This window comes from Parasteatoda tepidariorum, chromosome 7 (genome assembly GCF_982258835.1).
Source record: "Parasteatoda tepidariorum strain Cologne lab strain chromosome 7, Ptep-v5.0, whole genome shotgun sequence".
In the NCBI taxonomy this organism is placed as follows: Eukaryota; Metazoa; Arthropoda; class Arachnida; order Araneae; family Theridiidae; genus Parasteatoda; species Parasteatoda tepidariorum.
The window spans coordinates 4,908,027-4,928,045 of record NC_141761.1 but is presented as its reverse complement, the minus strand read 5'-3'; the positions used below and the strand labels follow the sequence as shown (position 1 = coordinate 4,928,045).

General features: G+C 32.7%; 1 protein-coding gene across 1 annotated transcript; it reads left to right on the top strand.

Moving 5' to 3' along the window:
- The first annotated feature begins 865 nt into the window (after nucleotides 1-865).
- On the top strand, nucleotides 866-19,282 carry LOC147806758 (uncharacterized). Its single transcript, XM_087168522.1, has 2 exons — nucleotides 866-890; nucleotides 18,297-19,282. The coding sequence occupies exons 1-2, from the start codon at nucleotides 866-868 to the stop codon at nucleotides 19,280-19,282; spliced, it is 1,011 nt and encodes a 336-aa protein (XP_087024648.1).
- Nucleotides 19,283-20,019: the final 737 nt, after the last annotated feature.

The following is a 20,019-nucleotide window of genomic DNA, read 5'->3' as shown; positions in this document are numbered from 1 at the left end:
ATCAGCTGCAATTTCATTTAGTAAAAGGCGCCTATGATTGACGTATATGAATGATTATCAATCACATATGGCCAATTCGTAATCTGTTTGAAATACTAATGACTGTCCTAGAATTATTTTTTTTAAAAGGGCTGACCTACTGTCTGATTTCAAATTTGTTGTAGATCTTTGTGACCCATTCCATCTGCAAATTGTTAAAGTATCTGTTCCTTTCTTAATTACGCCAAAGCAAAAAAACGAGTGAGCCTGATCAATAGATTTTGTAGTGAAACAGTTATGAACAAAGCACAATTATGAAACGGCATTTTCGGAATCCACCCTATCCAAGACATACCATATCCAAGACAGGATATATTTTGGTTTTTAGTTAGATTAATACTTTGGGTTTTTTCTAGTTTTGTAGGTTGGTTATTTGAAAAAGAGCCAATCAGGTTCTGGGAATCTGTTATTTAGAGTCTCCAGAGCAAGGGAGAGAAGAACGTCAGGAGCGTTGGAGAACCGGGAGTTGCAGGTTCTTCCTAATCTCATGGACTAGTAGTGGATTACATGGCTTCATAGCTTTATTCACTGTTACAGGAAGTTGAAGAGCATCTCTGACGCCATGGGCTATCTGAACAAAACCATTTTGGGTTTCAAGATTTCGATAGTTCATCCAAAAAGCATCATTAAGATGGAGGAGTTTTTCATAAAGAATTAAAGCTTTTTCCTCGAAGACAACCTCCAGTGGTTTAATATTTGTGAGTAGTAACTTGGAATCAATGGGTGTAGTTTTAACTGCACCAGTAATGAGTCTGAGGGCCTGGTTTTGAATATCCTCCAGTTTGCTCATCAAATTTTTAGACATTGTTATTAGTGGTTTACAGCAATGCGTGAAGATAGGAAGGATAAAGGTACGATAGGTGGCAAGAAGGGTTGCATTGCCCCAAAGGCAGACAACTAGAATTTTGAGGATGGAGAAGCGTTTTGTAATGCGATCAGAAATGTACTCAACGTGATGTTTCCAGCACAATTTAGAGTCAACCACAAGTAACTTGTATTCGAGATATTTTCCGACACATACATTAGTAAGTAGTTATGCTACCTAATATATTGATGCTTTTGAGCATTCTTTCCCAGACTGAGAAGAGAAATTTCATTTATAAATGATTGGTTGCGTAAGCATAGCCATCAGTTTAGTAGAATGCCGAGCAAGTATGAAACGCGTTACAAGTCTTATGATATTTGTACATTATTACAGTGATAATATTATACAAGATAAAAGGTATAGATATCTTGTTATTTGAGTATAGTAATTTTTTCTTAGCTTTGCTTGATCGTATTCCGTTTTTGCATTTACAAAACGTGTTACTTCAGTTTGTGTTTATGAGGCGATTTCTTTAATTAAAGCTAAAAAAAAAATGCAAAAATTATTTAAGGAGAGGTGCAATATAGAGAAAGCGTGAATGGGCTGCACTTTCAATGTCAAACACTTTAAAATGTTTTTTTGGAGCAGTCTATTTCTACAATGAAATAAATTGGGCGCGAATAGTTCTATTCTTTTGTTGAATGCTTCCTTTTGTTATATCCTTCCAAGAAGACGAGTAAGAAACAGTTACCATTATAATCAATATTGAGGATTTAAGAGTTCACTTTGCCAAAACTATTATAACTATAATTTGATATTCAACTGAATTTAGTACAAGATAACAGGACTATTAAATTTCTTTAAGCTTCTCTACTGCCTGAACAGATACTATGATACAGGTGAATCTACAGTAAATGCATATTTAGAAAATTGCAACATACAATTATTTAGAAATGAAAGAAAATGCTTATTAATGGATCAAAGTATTGGAGTGGATGAAATTTTTTTTACGGAAGCTACCATCGCCACCAGTCTATAGTTTTTGTCAGAAAAAGGCCATATATGTATATATATCGCCCATTCATACGTTTAAGAGCGAACAATTAAAAGAGGCTAAAAGGGCAATTGCCATAAATGGAAGTAAATACTCTATTATCTACTTAAATCTAATAATAATTCTAAAAAAAGTATTATTTATTATCTGCTAAACCAATTTTTTTCTTTCTTCTATGTTTAGTACTAGCAGTTTCAAGAAAGAGACACATGGCGCATCTGTTCCAAAAATGCACAACAAACATTTGGATCTAGTGTAACTTTCAGATACAATTCTCAAGCCTATGACAGTGCTACTTCAATGCTTTTTATACGGAAGCTTTTGATAATATTGCTGATTAATAATAATAATTAAAAAAAACGTTGATCACCACCTTTAGTTGATCATTATCTTATTTTTATAAATATAATAATCCGTAAAGAAGTGAATTGCAGTGATAAAAAAAAGCTATTTAACAGTGCATACAGGATACATTACTTAAAAGACAAATGAGCTTTAATGGCAGATTTCTAATCATGATGAATTTAAAGGATTTTATAAAAGAAAGATAAGTTGTGAAAAGCAGTTTCTTAGCCGTTCTCGATAAAAAGAAATCAGAATAACGCCTTCATTATTGAAGTGAAAGTAGAGCAATTTATAATATATCTAGCACAAATTCTGGAAAATATATATCTCTGCTGCTTATAACTCTGCTGCTATTGGTAACTAGGGTAGTGTTGAGCCAGGGTCTATTCTTAAATTAGCATCCATGTCTACTTGGCAATAGAAATCTTATTATGCCAACTTATTAAACCATTTAAAAAATATTTAATGCGAATTCTCTAACAATTATTGATTACATTAAAAAGCTTGCAATGGTCCAGCTCTAAAGTATTGAATTAGTTGGCGATGGGAAACCTTTAATATTTATTCCGATAAGAAAGTAGGGAGCACTTCCATAGATCTCTTTTATTTACAAACTTACAGATTACACACCTTCTTGATTGTCTATAACGCAGTGGCAAATGTCAAGACATTCATTTCTATGCAGGTACAACACATAGCATTGTATGAGTCTTTTGACTACCATTCTAATTTTTCTTCGCGTATTCTACACTAATCATACCTTTTGCGCTTATAGTATGTAAATAAATTTTAATCTAATTTTATACAGCTTCTTTCAATTTATGTATCTACAAAACTTTTAGCATTCTGAGTACTGGCGAAATGCCAGAAGAATTTCGCACATGCAATTCTTACATTGCTGAAAAATATCAGGTTGCTCTACTTCAATAACGAGCAAAAAGATTTGGAAAATCTGCAAAGGCAATTTAAGGGCAGTAATTAAAACATTAAATAATTACAATTATCATATAAATAATATTAATTCGAAATTATTTTTTCAAAAAAGCTCTTCGGTATTTATTAGGTTTTCGGGTAGTACGTGTACCCTACTCTCTGTCATTAAAGCTTTTTCACCGTTGCAGCAGTATGTATTGTTTCATCCACATTTGCAAAGGATAATACTGATCTTATAGTATTAATATAATATTCATTTAAGTCAATTAATTTATGATTCATAATATCTTTAAAAATCTTGCCTAGGTGTGATAGAGTTTTCTCTCTCTTTTCTTAAATGAAAAAAAAAAAAAAACAATTATTTCTTTTATCAAAATCGCTTGTTCATAAAAGAAATATAACTTAATCCAGCACAGCAGCAACTCTCACAAACTTCATTCTTAATTAACCATATGCGGACCGTATTAACTTGTAAGAAATCGCAATGTTTTTGAACTTAAAGCTGGCCAAAACAAACTCTTGTACTACTTAAGATTCCTTATTCATTGTAGGAGCATTAAATTTTATTCTAAATTCATATCTTTAAAATATTTTTACCCTTACAACAAACTTCATCTTAAGTTTTTACTTTCTAGAAATTTTGTAAAAAGTTAGTCACTGTTGAGCGTGAATTACATGACTTGCATATAAATATCAATAATTCTACTTCCAATTTTGACATAATTGATCGACGTTCTTGGTGAAGAATTGATGCACAAACTAATTCCAGAAAAGTAATTCAATAAATTTCTTAAATGTAATCATATTCCTGAACTTAATACTTAACCACCTGTTAAACAAAATTCTGTTGTCAATTTTTCTTCCGTTACGTTAAATAACAACGTACTCATCGCTCTTAGATAACAACTTTATTCTACCCTTAATACCAAAGTAGATTTTTTCTATTAAAAGAGCTTTCGTATTTAGTGATGTCAGAACCGCAAAAAAGAATCAATTAAGCATTTGACTGTCAAAATTCTCGGCCCTAAGAAAACTGCTCTTTCTGAATTAAAAATTTCGATAGTATTGGTATTATTCAAAAGTAATTAATATTAGTACTCGGTATCATTGGTAGTATTAATTAGTAGTATTGCTACTCGGTAGCATTATATTACTAAAGCGGATAAAAGGAAACAAATTGTAGTTCCAGACAAAGTTAAATATCTACAGAAATCCTAATAATTAATGGATGATGGCCCATATGGAATATTACGTAAAGATTTAAGCTAACGAGTTTCAGAAAATGATATCTGCCATCAAAACTGCTGACATTATTCCTATAGAAATCTGAAATTTCCTCTTGCGTATAATAATTCACACTGTGTTAGGTCATAAGGCTTAGGCTCCTTTTTGGATAATTGTTTTTAATATTGGCACCACCTCTTAGAAATTAGCCAAGCATTTTATTTCAAGTTTATCCAGACTTTCTAGTTGAAATTTATTTACTGTCAAAAACTGGTATGATTTTGCTAACGAGCTTCGTACATTCAAACCAAATGAAAACATAATAGTCACTTTTGATGCAAACTTTATTTCACTAACTTTCCCATTAGTGGTGCTCTAATTGCATCTAAAAGAGACTAAAAAAAAAAAAAAAAAAAGAGTTCAATTTTAGCCAAGTTGAAATTGACGATTACTCGCATTTACTTAGAGCAGTACACTTTTAAAGGTAAATATTAGCATATGATTGTGAACTCAGTAGCAAAAGGTAATCTTTTCAACCCCGTTTAAAGGGATCTGCGTCATTATATATTTTGATTAATGATATTCACCTGTTATTGACGATTGTTAGATATTGATGGTCATGAATCATATTTTCAATGTTATGTATTCACTGGATCGCCTTTATTTCACGTTTAAACAAGATAAAAAAAATTTTACTTTAATTAGACAGTCTTATTCGCAATTGCAATGAATTTCTCACTACTGTTCATCGGTATCCATTAACCTCCTAAACAAAAGATTGCTACCTTACGATCTTTTATATATCGGGCTTCTGACATTTGTTCCAATCGTTATAAGCTAAAAGAAAAACTTGTTTAGCTTAAAGCTGTATTGCTGTTGACCGTGGATTTCCATCGAATATTATTTATTCCTTCTACAGAATATTAACCCAAGAAGCTATCTAATTCAAATAAATTGATTATTTTTACCTTATTAAACGAAAATTAGTTGTTCAGATTTTGAATGAATTTAGATTTAAAGTAGTTCCGTTCTCTGCAAACAAACTAAATTATACGAATATTAAAAAATATTGTTGATAAAAAAATAGAACTATTGATCTATTATTAGCAAGAGTAATTATAAATTTCTTTTAAGCGAGTTCTTGCGTATATTGGGCAAATTAATTTCATCCTTAAATTTAAACTCAAAGAACATAAAATATCTGTAGAAATGAGGATACTAAACGATCTTCTATTGCTCTAGATTTGGAGCTCTAATCATAGGTTCTGCTGCTATAAGCATTCAACTTCATATCTTGACCTTTAGTATTATAAATCATATTCCATTTTGAAAAATTAAACCTTCTTGCTCCGGTCAAAGTTTCAGCCTCGATGTATTTCTCTCTCTGTGTGATGATTTTGTGCGGAGGAGTTTATATTTTATGCCGGAATCATGTTTATGTCCCAGTCTTTATACCATATGACAGTACTAGACATATTTGTAATGTGTGTTTAGAGATAGTTTATTTTAAAGTCTAAAAACATGTCAAAAATTAATATATACATTTAGTTTTACATAATCGTTTTCAATAAAAAATAAGACACTTTTATAGTCGCTTTCTTTAAGATTCTGCAACCATTAAGAGGTTTAGTAACTTGCTAGTATCACACCTTTTCTAAAATTTTGAAAATCTACTCTATTTTGATCTTTTGTACTCTAGGGTTTCCATCAAAACCGCTGCACTGCTGTTTTTTTAATCACTCGTTTTAATTTTGCTCTTCTATCCCTATTGTACATGTTTATCTCTTTACTTTTCTACTGTCATTTTTTAGACTCTGAGAAAGATCCTTGTTCAGAGGATCTGGCATTAGTATTCTGAACTTCTTTTTGAGCTTTATTCAAGTTGGTTTTTACTTTTTTCGCAGACTATGTAGAAAAAAAGTATATCTTGTACACCTCTTGAATTACTAAATGCTCGACAAAAATAATTTAGCTAAAATTCAGTTTAACAAATTTAAGTGCTGAACTTACCTTGAGAATAAAATGTCTTTCTCTGATAATTCTAAATGAGTAAATTAATCATTCATAATGTTTCCTGAAATGTTTATATTAATTGTGTATCTAAAGTAAGTTTTGACAGAAAATTATAATGTGACAGTTTTCGTAAGTTAATTAAAAAAATTACATTAATATATTGCGTACCTAGCTTGTCATGGTATAAATATTCTAAATGCATTGAACTCAGTGTAAAAGAAAAGCCTAGCTGAAGCATTGGTATCAATTAGTCATAATAAATATCAATTATCAAAATGTGTCAACAACATATTTGATCAGCATTTTTCTTTAAAAAAAAAAAAAAACTAGCTGAAATCAAAGGAACATCTAAGCTTTTGGTTTTTTATTACAACTATACTTCATCCACAACTATTTAAAAATTCCAGAAAATGACCACTTCTGGATCTTCATAGCATTGAATTAACAACAGAGCGCTACTTTATTATTATAAGCTATTAGTTATCACATTATCAATTACTCCAACTAACTGTTCTAAGTCATCATTTGGTATATTTTCTAAAATTTACTTTATTTTCTGTACCAATGCAAAAAGGAAGAATATTAGAGCGAACTTATTATACAATACTGGACAATTCCTTCAAAAAGAGCCAAAATAAATATAAGATAGAAATAAGAAACGTATATTTGATCAGCATTTTCCTTTTTAAGTTGGAATCAAAGGACCATCTAAGCTTTTGGTTTTTATCACAGCTAAACTTTAAAAATGCTGAAAGGCATGTTTTGGCTACTGAGCTAAAATAATTCACACGTTAGCTCACTCATTTTTTTTAACCACAAGAGGTAATATTTTAATATATAAATGTGTATTGTTAGTTTTTGAATTAAAACAATTTTATTTTATTATATGTTGGTGGAAGATAACTAGATCTAGAACTAACCATCCTGTGCCAGCCATTGGGTTAAAGATTTACATTTATTTTTTAAACAATGAATATAATCCTATTCTTTTGATAAGATTGTGATATATTGGGTCACCTAGCAAAGATTCAAGATCAAGCCAAAAGCAGGAAGTGAATTTGTCCCTCAAATGTTTGAATCGTTTTGTGAGAAAAATCATAATAGCATTGATATTTCAGAGCAGTATATTAATTAAAAGCGACAACGACTTAAGCATCTAATGTAGATAATTTTGAATCAAGAATGCCCACTATCTTCAGAAATAGATCATTAGGGCATATTTTCTCTGCAGTGGGTAGCCACGCTTTTTGAGAGTCTGGTCTCTCACAGAAAGAATAAGCTACGACTTCTAGTCAGAAAATGGAAGGTTCAAGTGATGGAAGGTAAGAGTGACCAAGTCTTTGCCTTCTTAATCATACATATGCCATATGTTTCAAAGACAGTTTTCTCACTTCATTAAAATGTCTTTTTCTAATATTTACCATAACATCAATCATGCGCAGCCTTTCTCAATACTATCTAAGCCGATGAAGTAACTTATCTATTGCCCATTAATTATTAATTCGAAACAGTTAATTGATAGAACTATCAACGTAGGACACGAATGTTGAAACAGAAAACTTTTAAGAATTACCCCTTAAAAGAAAATTGAGGTGTATGTTTATTAAGACAGTAATTTGTATTCAGGATATTTTCCAGCACATTCATTATTAAATAGCTATGCTACCAAATATATTGATGATTCTGAGCTTTCTTTCGCAGGGTGAGAAGAGAAATGGATCATTTCCATTTATAAATGTGTGGTTACGTAAGCATATTCATCAGTTTGGTAGAATGCCGAGAAAAGTATGAGATGCGTTTAAAGTCTTGTGATATCTGTATAATATTACAGTGATAATATTATGCAAAAGTATAGATATCTCGTTACTTGATTATAGGAATTTTTTTCTTAGCTTTGATTGATCGTACTCTGTTTTTGTATTTACAAAACGTGTTACTTCAGTATTTGTTTATGCGGCGATTCCTTCAACTGAAGAAAATGCAAAAATTATTTAAGGAGCGGTGCGAGATGGAGAAAGCGTGAATGGGCTGCACTTTTACGTCAAATACTTATAATAACGATGTTTTTGGAGCAAGTAAATAAAAAGAGTCAGGATGTGTGTATTTCTCTATTTCTACACTGAAATAAATTGAGCTCGAATAGTTCTACTCTTTTACTGAATGCCTACATGTTTCCGATATCCTTCCAAGGTGACGAGTAAGAAACAAATACCATTGTAATCAATGTTGAGGGCTTAAAAGTTCACTTCGCCAAAATTATTACAGCTACTATTTGACATTGAATTGAACTTAGTGTAAGATAACACAGCTATTAAATTTCTTTAAGCTTCTATGCTGCCTGAACAGGTACTATGATACAGGTGAATCTAGTAAATGCATATTTAGAAAATTGTAGCATAAAAGTATTTAGAAATGAAAGAAAATGCTTAATAATACATCAAAATGTGGATATTATTAGTTGAAAAAATGTTACGTAGATATCATCAGCACCAGCCTATTGTATTTGATAAAAAAAATGCGACAACAGTCCTTTTATATGTCTAACAGCGAACAATTAAAAGCAGCTATGTGGGTAACCAATTGCCACAAATATTTTACATTCTATTATCTACTAATAATTCCAATAATAATTCTAAAAAAAGTTTTATTTACTATGGACGAAACCAAATTTTTTATTGTTCTATGTTTAATACTAGCATATTTAACCAACTGACGGTTCTGCAAAAAAAAAAAAAAAATGTCGTATTTTAACCTGCAGTCTTCTTCATGTACTTCGATAGATACATAGTGTATAAGGAAAGCAACATTGTCCCAATTTTGCACTTTCGCTAAACCTCAAATGGGAAAAGAAGTAGACAAATGGAGCATTTGTATTAAAAATGCACAACGAACGTATAGACATTGTGTAACTTTCAGAGGTAAGACTCAAGCCTATGACAGTGCTACTTCAACTCTTTTTATACGGTAGCTTTTGATTATGTTGCTGATTAACAACAAAAAATTTCGATAATCTCCTTAGTCGAGCATTATCTAATTTATATTTATTCCGAAAAGAAAGTAGGGTGACGTTTCCTTGGCTCTCTACTAATTACAAACTTACAGATCACACACCTTCGAGATAACACAGTGGCAAATGTCAAGATAGGCCTATGCTTGTACAACACATAGCATCAGAGTCTTTTCGCTACCATTTTAATAGAGAAGGTTTATTCACACGAAACTAACACAATTTCAAGGTTGGCAAAGCGTTGAGCATGGGATTATAATACAGCTTGGAAATTGTCATTTGTGTTTGCTTTTTAAAGAGAAAAAAAGGATGCTAACCTACAAAACCAATAGATACTGGATATTTTGCGATTCAATTTTGTACTAAAATGAAGCTATAGGTTATTTGACTAGCAATCGATATTTTTAAAAAATCTTATAACGATGGTATCTATTTTCCTATTTAAGAAAAACTTGTTCCAAATCCTCAAACACTTATTAACTGAAAAAATTAGCAATACATTAGTCTTTGGGTATTGAAGTAGTTGGAGAAAAGAAATTCTGTATCATATTTGCCAATTTTTATTCTTTCCTCGGAAGAATTTTCACGGTGGAAGGGAAGGGAAAACCAAATTATTATTGCATGCCAAAATATTTGTTTTATATTTCGTGCTATAATTTAAGCGCATCTTCATATGATAATCAAGCATTTATATATATTAGCGATATTTGTTTATATGCAGAGGTGTTAAGTTGGATCGTTATTGTTTTCTACCTCCCCCTTCCCGATGGAATTTCTTAAGTAGTAAGGAAGTGATAACTGAATTATAATTACATGCAAAAATATTTTTTAAAATTTTACCGGAATATCAACTTGTCATCAAGTGATAATCGAGTTTTTATATAACAGTACTATTTGTTTACATGCACAGGTGGTCAAATATATTGTGAGATACATATTTAATGATATGGTTGTTTATCTTTTTTGGCGCCAAATCAGGATGCATTGCACCGAGTACTTAGTCCATATAAAACCATAATTTAATGTGAAGGGAAGTAGCCTTTATATTAAGAATGTCAATAAGGTTTTGGTGCAGAGTTGTACCAAGTTTAAAAAATATGGGAAAAGAAATCATTATTAAAATAACGACGTCTCTTAATTTCTAAATTAGAACAGTGTCAAGATTTTCTTTATGGTTCTCTGCAACTAGAGCAAACGGCTGATAGTTCTTTCAGTGAAAGGCGTCAATGATTGATGTATATGAATGATTATCAATCATATATGGCCAATTCGCAATCTGTTTGAAATGCTAATAACCTTTCTGGAATTATTTCTTTTAAAAGGGGTGACCTACGGTCCGATTTCAAATTTGTTGTAGATCTTTGTGTCCCATTCCATCTGCTATTTGTTAAAGTATCTGTTATTTTCTTAATTACGTCAAAGCAAAAAACGAGTGAGCCTGATCTATAGATTTTGTAGTGAATTATGAACAAATCAGAATTGGATAACGACGGAATTTCTTCCATGCTTTACTTTGAGAGTTTAAGGTGCTTGTCTGCATTCATCGTTCTACCATGGGTTAGGAAATTTTTATTTGAGACACTTAATATGGCTACACCAGCTGCTAAAGTTATGTGGGTTGCAGCTTTAGCTGGCAATATTTATTCATCAAATAAAAAAGAATTGAAATATCGATGAAAATTCTCAACGCCAATCTTAAGTTAACGAAAGCAAAATGTGTTATTTGATATTGATACCTTTGCAACAAGTGGAAATGTTCATTAAGATAAAGGCTTACTTCAATAGATAGATGGCAAAGGAGTGATGCTTAAAACAGCGCCTAAGACTAGATTAAAATTTTTGTAGCTTGGTTTAAATTAATACAATAACGTTTAAACTGGTCAACTCGTAAAAATTTAGAGCTCAATCGAATTATAAAACACAGAATCTTTAAGATAAAGCATTAAGTTTGGCTAAGGTGTAATTTAAATTTGGGGGATTAAGTCTGATACTGTCTATTAAATTGTAAGCATAGAGTTAAAAAATGCTTCACTGTAAGAGACTCCCAACAAAAATTGCATTGTAGGGATGCTTCTTTGGAATTAAGTATTTGTGCGTTAAGCGCAGTGGCCCCCATCCCCCCCAAGCTCTTGGGCAAATTCTAAATCCCCCCCCCAAACTATTCGTTTTATTTAGTGTAAAAATTCCCCCCCAAGCTTTAAGTGGGCGCATCGTGCGCCCACCTCCCCCCCTGGTTAAGCGGAGATGCTGCATACATTTTTTGTTGATGGAGACTGGTGTCTTACTACACGAATAGTTACATGGTACAAATATAGTAATATGGTACAAATACATAGTTTAATTTCGTGCAATTTGCTGTTTAGTTAAGTATTCTAGATAATCTGTTAAGCTGGTTAAAAAAAATGTCACCAAGTTTTGAATACCAAGTAAACAGAGTTTATTTCTAAGACTGTGGATCGATTCGGTTGTTGAGTTAACTGTTTCATTACTAGTTATTCCCAAAAGTTCAACCAAATATTATTTCGTAACCACTGTTAATGAGTTCATGTATAAGTTTAAAAATAGAGCAAGGCTAACATCAATAGCACCAATGAAAGTTTTTCAACAGGAAAAATAAACCATTTTTTGAAATTTAGTTTGAAATAAACTGGGGAGCCAGACTAACAGAGCATTTTTGTAAAAATACAGTAATGCTAGATAGTAGTTTTTCTAATATCACTTCCTCATTGAACACAACCGCACAAGCAACAAGTTTATTAAATTTGAACCATACGTATATAGTACGTGAAAGTCGTTAAAATTGTATAATTGAGGCAAAAAATAACTGTTGTAAATCATTGGAGATGTTTTACCTACAGTCAATCTCACAGATGTCGTTTAACACAGGAATCTGTTGGCTGACTACAGCTTATACACGTTTTTTAATTAGAAAACATGAATCCGTTTAGTTTGCATTTTCGTACTTTTTTTTGTTATTGTAACTGGCCTTTCAAGAGTTCGCATAAAAGATGCTTAGCAAGTTAATTTAAAATCAGCGAAGATTAACTCCCCGTGAACAATAGATAAAAATCCGTTAATTGTTATTAAAGCAGAGAAATGCTTATTACACTCCCGTATGGTATATCTTCATTTTGGATAAAATTATCTGATGAAACTACATTAAGCTTTAGTTCAAAGGTCCAGCCAGTTAAAAAGTAATTGATGAAATAAAATCATTCCCCATGATATTGTGCATCATGAGGCTTTTCAAGTTTCATGGCGCCACTTTTGGTTAGAAACCTTTTCAAAATCAAATATGCTACAATACTGCTCATATAAAAAAAGCCTAATTTGTTTCTAAAAGTAAAATCTTGGCTATTGTGGCAGGAAACTTGTTAAAATATCTTTATTCGATAAAATGTGACCACTTTTAAGTACATAAGATAACCTGGTCTCTATCATTTGTGAGTGTTATGTAATGAACTGTTCAGCTCACATTCTGTCAATTTTAAAACTACCAAAAGTTGAGCTTTTGGAAGGTGTATGAATATATTATTTCTGTGTATCGCATGGTGATGTTCGTTTGCAGTTCTTAATAGTGGTTTTTAGTTCAATTAGGCCAGGGATGGGCAAACTACGGCCCGCCGGAAAACTTTATCCGGCCCGCGGATAGAATTTTTATTTGCCGATCAGTGGCAAATATAAACAATATACATCCATTTTCTTGTCGACTATGTTTAAAATTATTTCTGTTTCTCCTTTTTTAACAAAGTACTGATGACATTTTTACTTTCTCTATTTTTTTTCTACAAAACATAAATTGATGGAAATAGTTAGCACAGACAGCTTCAATTGATAAAATATTGAAAGCAGAAGTTCTTTATAGAATAGACGGGCTCCAACTAGTGTTTGTCTTTCTCGAGGAGCTGACTTATGGAATCTAATATAGGTAAATTGTACTTCACATTTGGCAGACTGCGCATTTTACGCTCCAAAGAGCGGACAATCTAACAATCATCTGAAGCAGTTGTTTCTAAATATGCCAAAGTTTTACAAATCATTACCAAAAGCTAGCTTCCAAAATGTAATATTTCATGCCCAGAAAATCAGTGATATGCTTGTTTAATCTTATATATGTGAACAAGAGTTTTCAACTATGAACCTTAGAAAAAATCATTTCAGAAGTAGACTAACAGAAAAGCATTTAGCCTTAAAATAAGCATGTCTCACTTCGAACCTTAATATAAGGAGCTTTTAAAAATGAAATCGCAATTTCCTTCATCTCACTAAATATTTAAATTAAAACTTGTATATCGCTTTTTTTTTATTTTTAAATATTGAAGTTTTCACTTGGCCCACCAAAAATTTTTTTCTTGATTTTTGGCCCTCGACCAAAAAAGTTTGCCCATCCCTGAACTAGGGTGATATTCAGTCACATCGCTGTAACGGTAAATTGAGAGCTATTTTTCAGTTTACACTTGCAATTGAAGGAGTGGAAAAAATTTGACAAACTTCCCCCACTTTCTCAGCTAGTTCAGCATTTTTGAAATTATATTCCTGACACAGAGCGTGTAATAACTTCCAGATATTGTTCAGTCTTTTTACAGATTTATTTTGAAGGAGTAATGATAAAAATTATACCAACGTGATGAAACCCTTTTTTTTTTTTACATTATCGGCCTATTTTTCTAGATAAAGCACATACTTCTTTAAAGAAATTTTAATTTTTAAGTAATAAAGACCTACGAAAAATTATTTTCTTTGAGGATTTTGGGCATAACTGCATTCATGTGTTCAAAGAACTTGGTCTGTTTGCGAAATATAACATTGATATTTCAGCTACTTTAATTGAGTTTGCTGTTTTATGAGCCGTAGTTTAATTAACCGTCCTTGATTCATCTAACTGTTTATCTAATACAATTGAGATATTCTGCCAATTTGCTATTATATTGCTTAGAAAAGCATATCATTTGGTTATGGAACTGACACAGTAATGATATATGAAAATTTACCATTATGATATAAACAGTTAAAAAAAGTTGACAAATCGGATATATATATATATACACCGTTAACTCATCACCATAAAAATTTGTTTCCATAAAATGAGTCGTAAAACCATGAATCCTGTGGGTATGATTATATGCCTGAACCAGGTATATAATTAGTGAAAATACCACACTTAGTGATTTTTAAATAAAACATTACTAATTATAGAAAATATAAGTCCTTCATTTATTCATATCAAACATTTTGAAATCCACAGAAAATGGGACAGACAAAAATCAGGATGAAAAAGGAAATTAAAGAAAAACAAAGGCAAAATATTTTCGTTTGATTTTTTGGAGCAGGGAAAAGATTTTCTTTTTTTTTACAAAAGTTTGTAGTTTGTTTTTCTACAAAAATGTGTACGATGCAGATTAATCGCTTTAATAACTTTTAATCAAATACTGGAGAAGTTATATTCCCTTCGTCAATTACCCTATGGACATTTTTTACTTTCATGATTTGTATAACCTATGCAATTTGTATAACCTTAATCTAAATAAAACAATCACTGGGGTACCTCGGGATTGTGACACCCGTGTTTACTCACAAGTAAACCCCCTGAGGAATTATTTAGGTCATAATTAACTACTTCTGACTGACCTTATATCATAGAAATAAATACTTCGACCAACGAGACGTCCCGGAGAACTTTGACCTTACTGGTTCGCTCTCTGTATTTATATTATCTAATGACCACATAAGTACAAGTAATATCTGTTTGCTTTGAAATTTCAAAACATTTAATGGCAGAAAATACGAGTTTAATTGTTTAGCTCATTGTTTTAAAAACATTACGACAAAAGCTGAAAAGTGGCAGCAGGGAAAAGATTTTTCTTTTTTTACAAAAGTTTGTAGTTTGTTTTTCTACAAAAATGTGTACGATGCAGATTAATCGCTTTAATAACTTTTAATCAAATACTGGAGAAGTTATATTCCCTTCATCAATTACCCTATGGCCATTTTTTACTTTCATGATTTGTATAACCTATGCAATTTGTATAACCTTAATCTAAATAAAACAATCACTGGGGTACCTCGGGATTGTGACACCCGTGTTTACTCACAAGTAAACCCCCTGAGGAATTATTTAGGTCATAATTAACTACTTCTGACTGACCTTATATCATAGAAATAAATACTTCGACCAACGAGACGTCCCGGAGAACTTTGACCTTACTGGTTCGCTCTCTGTATTTATATTATCTAATGACCACATAAGTACAAGTAATATCTGTTTGCTTTGAAATTTCAAAACATTTAATGGCAGAAAATACGAGTTTAATTGTTTAGCTCATTGTTTTAAAAACATTACGACAAAAGTTGAAAAGTGGCAGCAGGGAAAAGATTTTTCTTTTTTTACAAAAGTTTGTAGCTTGTTTTCTTTTAAAAATGTGTACGATACAGATTAATACGCTTTAATAATCTATACCCCTTTTGGGATAATTTTCATAAACTTAATAACATGCTTCGTTTCTGTTCTTCTTAAGATTTGACTGCCTAATAAGAAAAAATGAACCTAATAAGAAAAGGTTCTAAGGAATTTACTGCCAATAAAGATAACTCAAAAGCTTTTTGCGATCACTAGATAAAATGAAGCAATTTGAGGTCTACTATTAATTTTTTTTTTTAAAACTTTAATATCCACTGCAGGGTATCACATTTTTATTAACTTTTTCCAGAATGGAAATATGTCCCAGGTATAAGCATTTTATTTTTCGCTGATGACCATGTAATACAACTGTTCACCCTTAGAACAAATACTTCAACTTCATTATGGAAATAAAAGATTTAAATACTGTTTACTTGGTCATTCATTTAGAGACAAAATTGCTAACTGCAGCAAAATTGCTTCTCTTTGATAATGTTTCTAATATTGTAAGGCAGTTTGTAATTATTAAAGTTAGTAGAGATGAGTTCACTTCGTGTGTTTGGGTTATGGCATGGTTATTTATAAAGAACTTTATATCTTCATTTGAGCTGAGTGCCAAATCATCATTAGTATCGGTGAGAAGGAGACTCCAGTATGTCTTGTTGTTTTCTTGTCCAGTAGTGCAATAAAAATTAAATTTGTCCAAAAGTATCTAAAACAGCTTCGGCCACATCAATAATCTCTGAGTATGTCTAGTTAAATTGATCATTATCTTGCTTCTTGAGGTTAGCATGTAATCCAGACTGGGAATTTATCACTGCTTTGTTCATAGAGGGTATCGATGGGAAATGGTGAGTCTAAGTTGGTTAGCATAACGTCTAAAACATTGGGTGTATGTCAGCCTTAGTGATAAAGGTATGTAGATTTCTCAGGGGCGTAAACAGTAATGCCGAATTCTTTAATAAATTGATGTTGTTGTCTTCTGAGTTTGTTTTTTCTACATCCCCAGATATCATTTTTTGCACTGATGTCTTCGAATGCTTATCGTCTGAAGGTTGGGTGGAAATAATTTCTTGAAAAAAATCAGTAAAATTCATTTGAAGGGGGAATATAAAAGCAGGAGATTTTAATAATTCTGCTGTTGATTTGCAGTAAGATAGATGTTTCTGAAAAGTTGTTGTCAGTTCTCAGGTTATAAACGGAAATTTTTGGTGAATAAATATCACGCACCAGCCGCCTTTACAGATAATGCGATCACACTAAAAAGTGTTATAGTTTGGCACTTTCTGTCTATGACTAGACTTTGTGTCTCTGCGACAGCAATAATGTCTGGGTTGAAATTCGCTATGAAGTCTAAAAATTCAACGACTTTGGTTAAGAGGTTGTTGAAGTTCCACAGGGCTATTTTTAGTGGGGTGGAGGAAAGTTTTCAACACATGGCTATTGTCTGAGGCTCCTTGGTTTAAGTTAGTCTGTGAATTATTTAAAAGGTGTTGTTGAAAAATGGGCATGCATTTTGCGAGGTTGGTACTGGCTTTCACTGCTTGTTGTAATAGTACTTCAGGATTCCTCATTAGAGACTGTCATATGTTATTACTTTGAACTGCATTAGCTTAGCTGAATCCTGTGCGTGCAGTTATTTTGTTGAATCTGCTTCTGTTATCAAAAGATCTTCTGTTATCATTTTTAGTGTGGATTTTCTCTATGAAACTCTCATACTTTGGGAATTTGCTATAGTTAGCCAAAAGTGCCCCACCCCAATGACAGCATTTTGTGGTTTCTTCTATAGCTTTTCTGCAGTCAATGGTTTTGTTGTCCCTATCACATTTATCACAATGGGGCGGGTGGTGGTTACATAGTCGTTGGACCATGGATAAAATTCTGACAGCGATGACACTGTGAGAGGCGATCAGATTTTCGATATTCTTCTATTTTAACTGCCATTCTAAACAAAAATTTGAGGCATAGGAATTTTATTCCCTTGGTTTCTCCCATACTTTTGCGTAACGTTAATCACTGATTTTGTGATAATTCATTTTCCACTTATTCAGCATTGCATTCCTTCAGGATTTGTTTAATGACGACCCTAAAGGTTCCCTCTTCCGGTAAACTATAGGGGTGGCGGTATACATTGTTTTCTTTTAATAGGGTTATGATACGACACCTATCTTCATTTTATGGGTCGTAATTGTGCGTAATCATTAATTTCTTTCTCCTCAAGTTTACTAAATTCCCTCCAATTGAAATTATTATTTCTGATTACAATATGGGGTATTTTAGAGACTTTATTTTGAGACGTAAACCAGTCTTCTTTTATCAGATCTAAACTTAAAAGATTTCAGCATTTAACCCTCTACTGAACCAAAACCTCCTTGCTCAGTAATTCAGATTCGGCGCTGACTACTCGTGTGCACTGTGGCACATTTCGGAGCGTTAGGTGAGTTCGAAGCTGGTAAAGAATCTTTTTGTGAGTATTCAGAAAGACTTATACAGTATTTCATTGCTAATGAAGTGAACAATGATGAGCGCAAGAGAGCAATTTTCCTCTCTGTAGTGGGAAGTGATACGTACAGTTTGCTAAAAATCCTGCTGGCACCTGAATTACCTACTAGCAAATCATTAGACCAAATCTTGAAAGTGTTGCAAGAACATTTTGAACCGCCGCCATGCGAAATTGTGCAACGATTTCGCTTCAACTGCAGGGTAAGGAAGCCTGGGGAATCGGTTGCAATTTTTGTGGCGGAGCTTCGAAGTTTGGCGAGATATTGCAATTTTGGCGCCACGTTGTCTCAGATGTTACGAGACAGACTGGTCTGCGGAATTGGAGATGTGGCTACTCAAAAGAAGCTGTTGTCAGAAAGGGATTTAACCTTTGAAAGGGCTGCAGAAGTAGCATTATCGATGGAAGCTGCAGCAAGAAATGCTTCTGATCTACGTAGTGATAAAACATTACCGGCAAACGTGCTGTTATTGAAGCATTCGAAGAAACAGGAAAGTGCTGATTTTTCTTCATTAACATGTTACTCTTATGGAGAAAAAGGCCATAAATCTCCAAATTGTAAATTTAGTAAGAGTAAGTGCCACTCGTGTAGTAAGACTGGGCATATAGCCAAGATGTGTCAGGCAGTAAAAAAAGCACCTGCAAGAAAGAAAAGAGGTAAAGGTTCCGGCAGTAAAGTGCATCAGGTGGTACCTGAATCTGCTGCGTGTGATACGTATGACGTATTTACATTAAGTACCTTGCACGATACTCCTCCACCCTGTAAGGTGCGTGTGGAAATAGAAAGTGTGCCATTGAACATGGAAGTGGACACTGGTGCTCCTTTTTCTATCATGCCTTTTTCTTTTTATGCAGAAAAGAGCGAAGTTTTACCTCCGTTGCAGGAGACGAACGTTAAACTAAGATCGTTCACCAAACACAGCTTAAAAATTTCTGGTATCATGGATGTTAATGTCACGTATTAAACAAAGTGTGTAAAGCTACCTATATTGGTTGTTGATCAATGTTCTGTTACATTGATGGGCAGGGACTGGATTGGTAAACTTAGTGTTCTAAATGACATCAAACAGTCAATGTCTACAAATTTAATCCATTCTACTCAGTCTGACATGACTCTGCAGGCTATTTTGAATGAGCATAAAGAACTGTTTTCTGATGGTTTAGGAAAGTTGAAAGGGGTGAAGGTTCATTTGAACAGGAAAGAGTCTGTTCAGCCGAAATTTTATAAAGCTCGCCCTGTACCTTATGCTTACAAGAAAAAGATAGAGGACGAGATTGACCGATTGTTGCAGCTAGGTGTACAAGCTGACAGTAAACATTGCGACAGATCTTGAGCAATATCCATTGCCGAATATCGAGGATTTATTTGCTAGCCTTTCGGGGGGAGTGATATTTTCAAAAATTGACTTATCTGACGCATACTGCCAATTGGAACTGGATGAGCCATTTAAAGAGTTGTTGGTGATTAATACTCATTGGGGATTGTTTAGATATGCCCGTTTGGCATTTGGTGTGGCCTCAGCTCCTGCAGTATTCCAAAGAGAGATGGACAAGTTGCTTCAAGGTCTTAAAAATACTCGATGCTACCTAGATGACCTACTTGTAACAGGAGACTCTGAGGAGGAGCACCTGCAGAATTTGAAGAATGTCCTCTCTACTTTACAAGAGGCTGTGGTATTAAGCTTCACTCATCCAAGTGCTC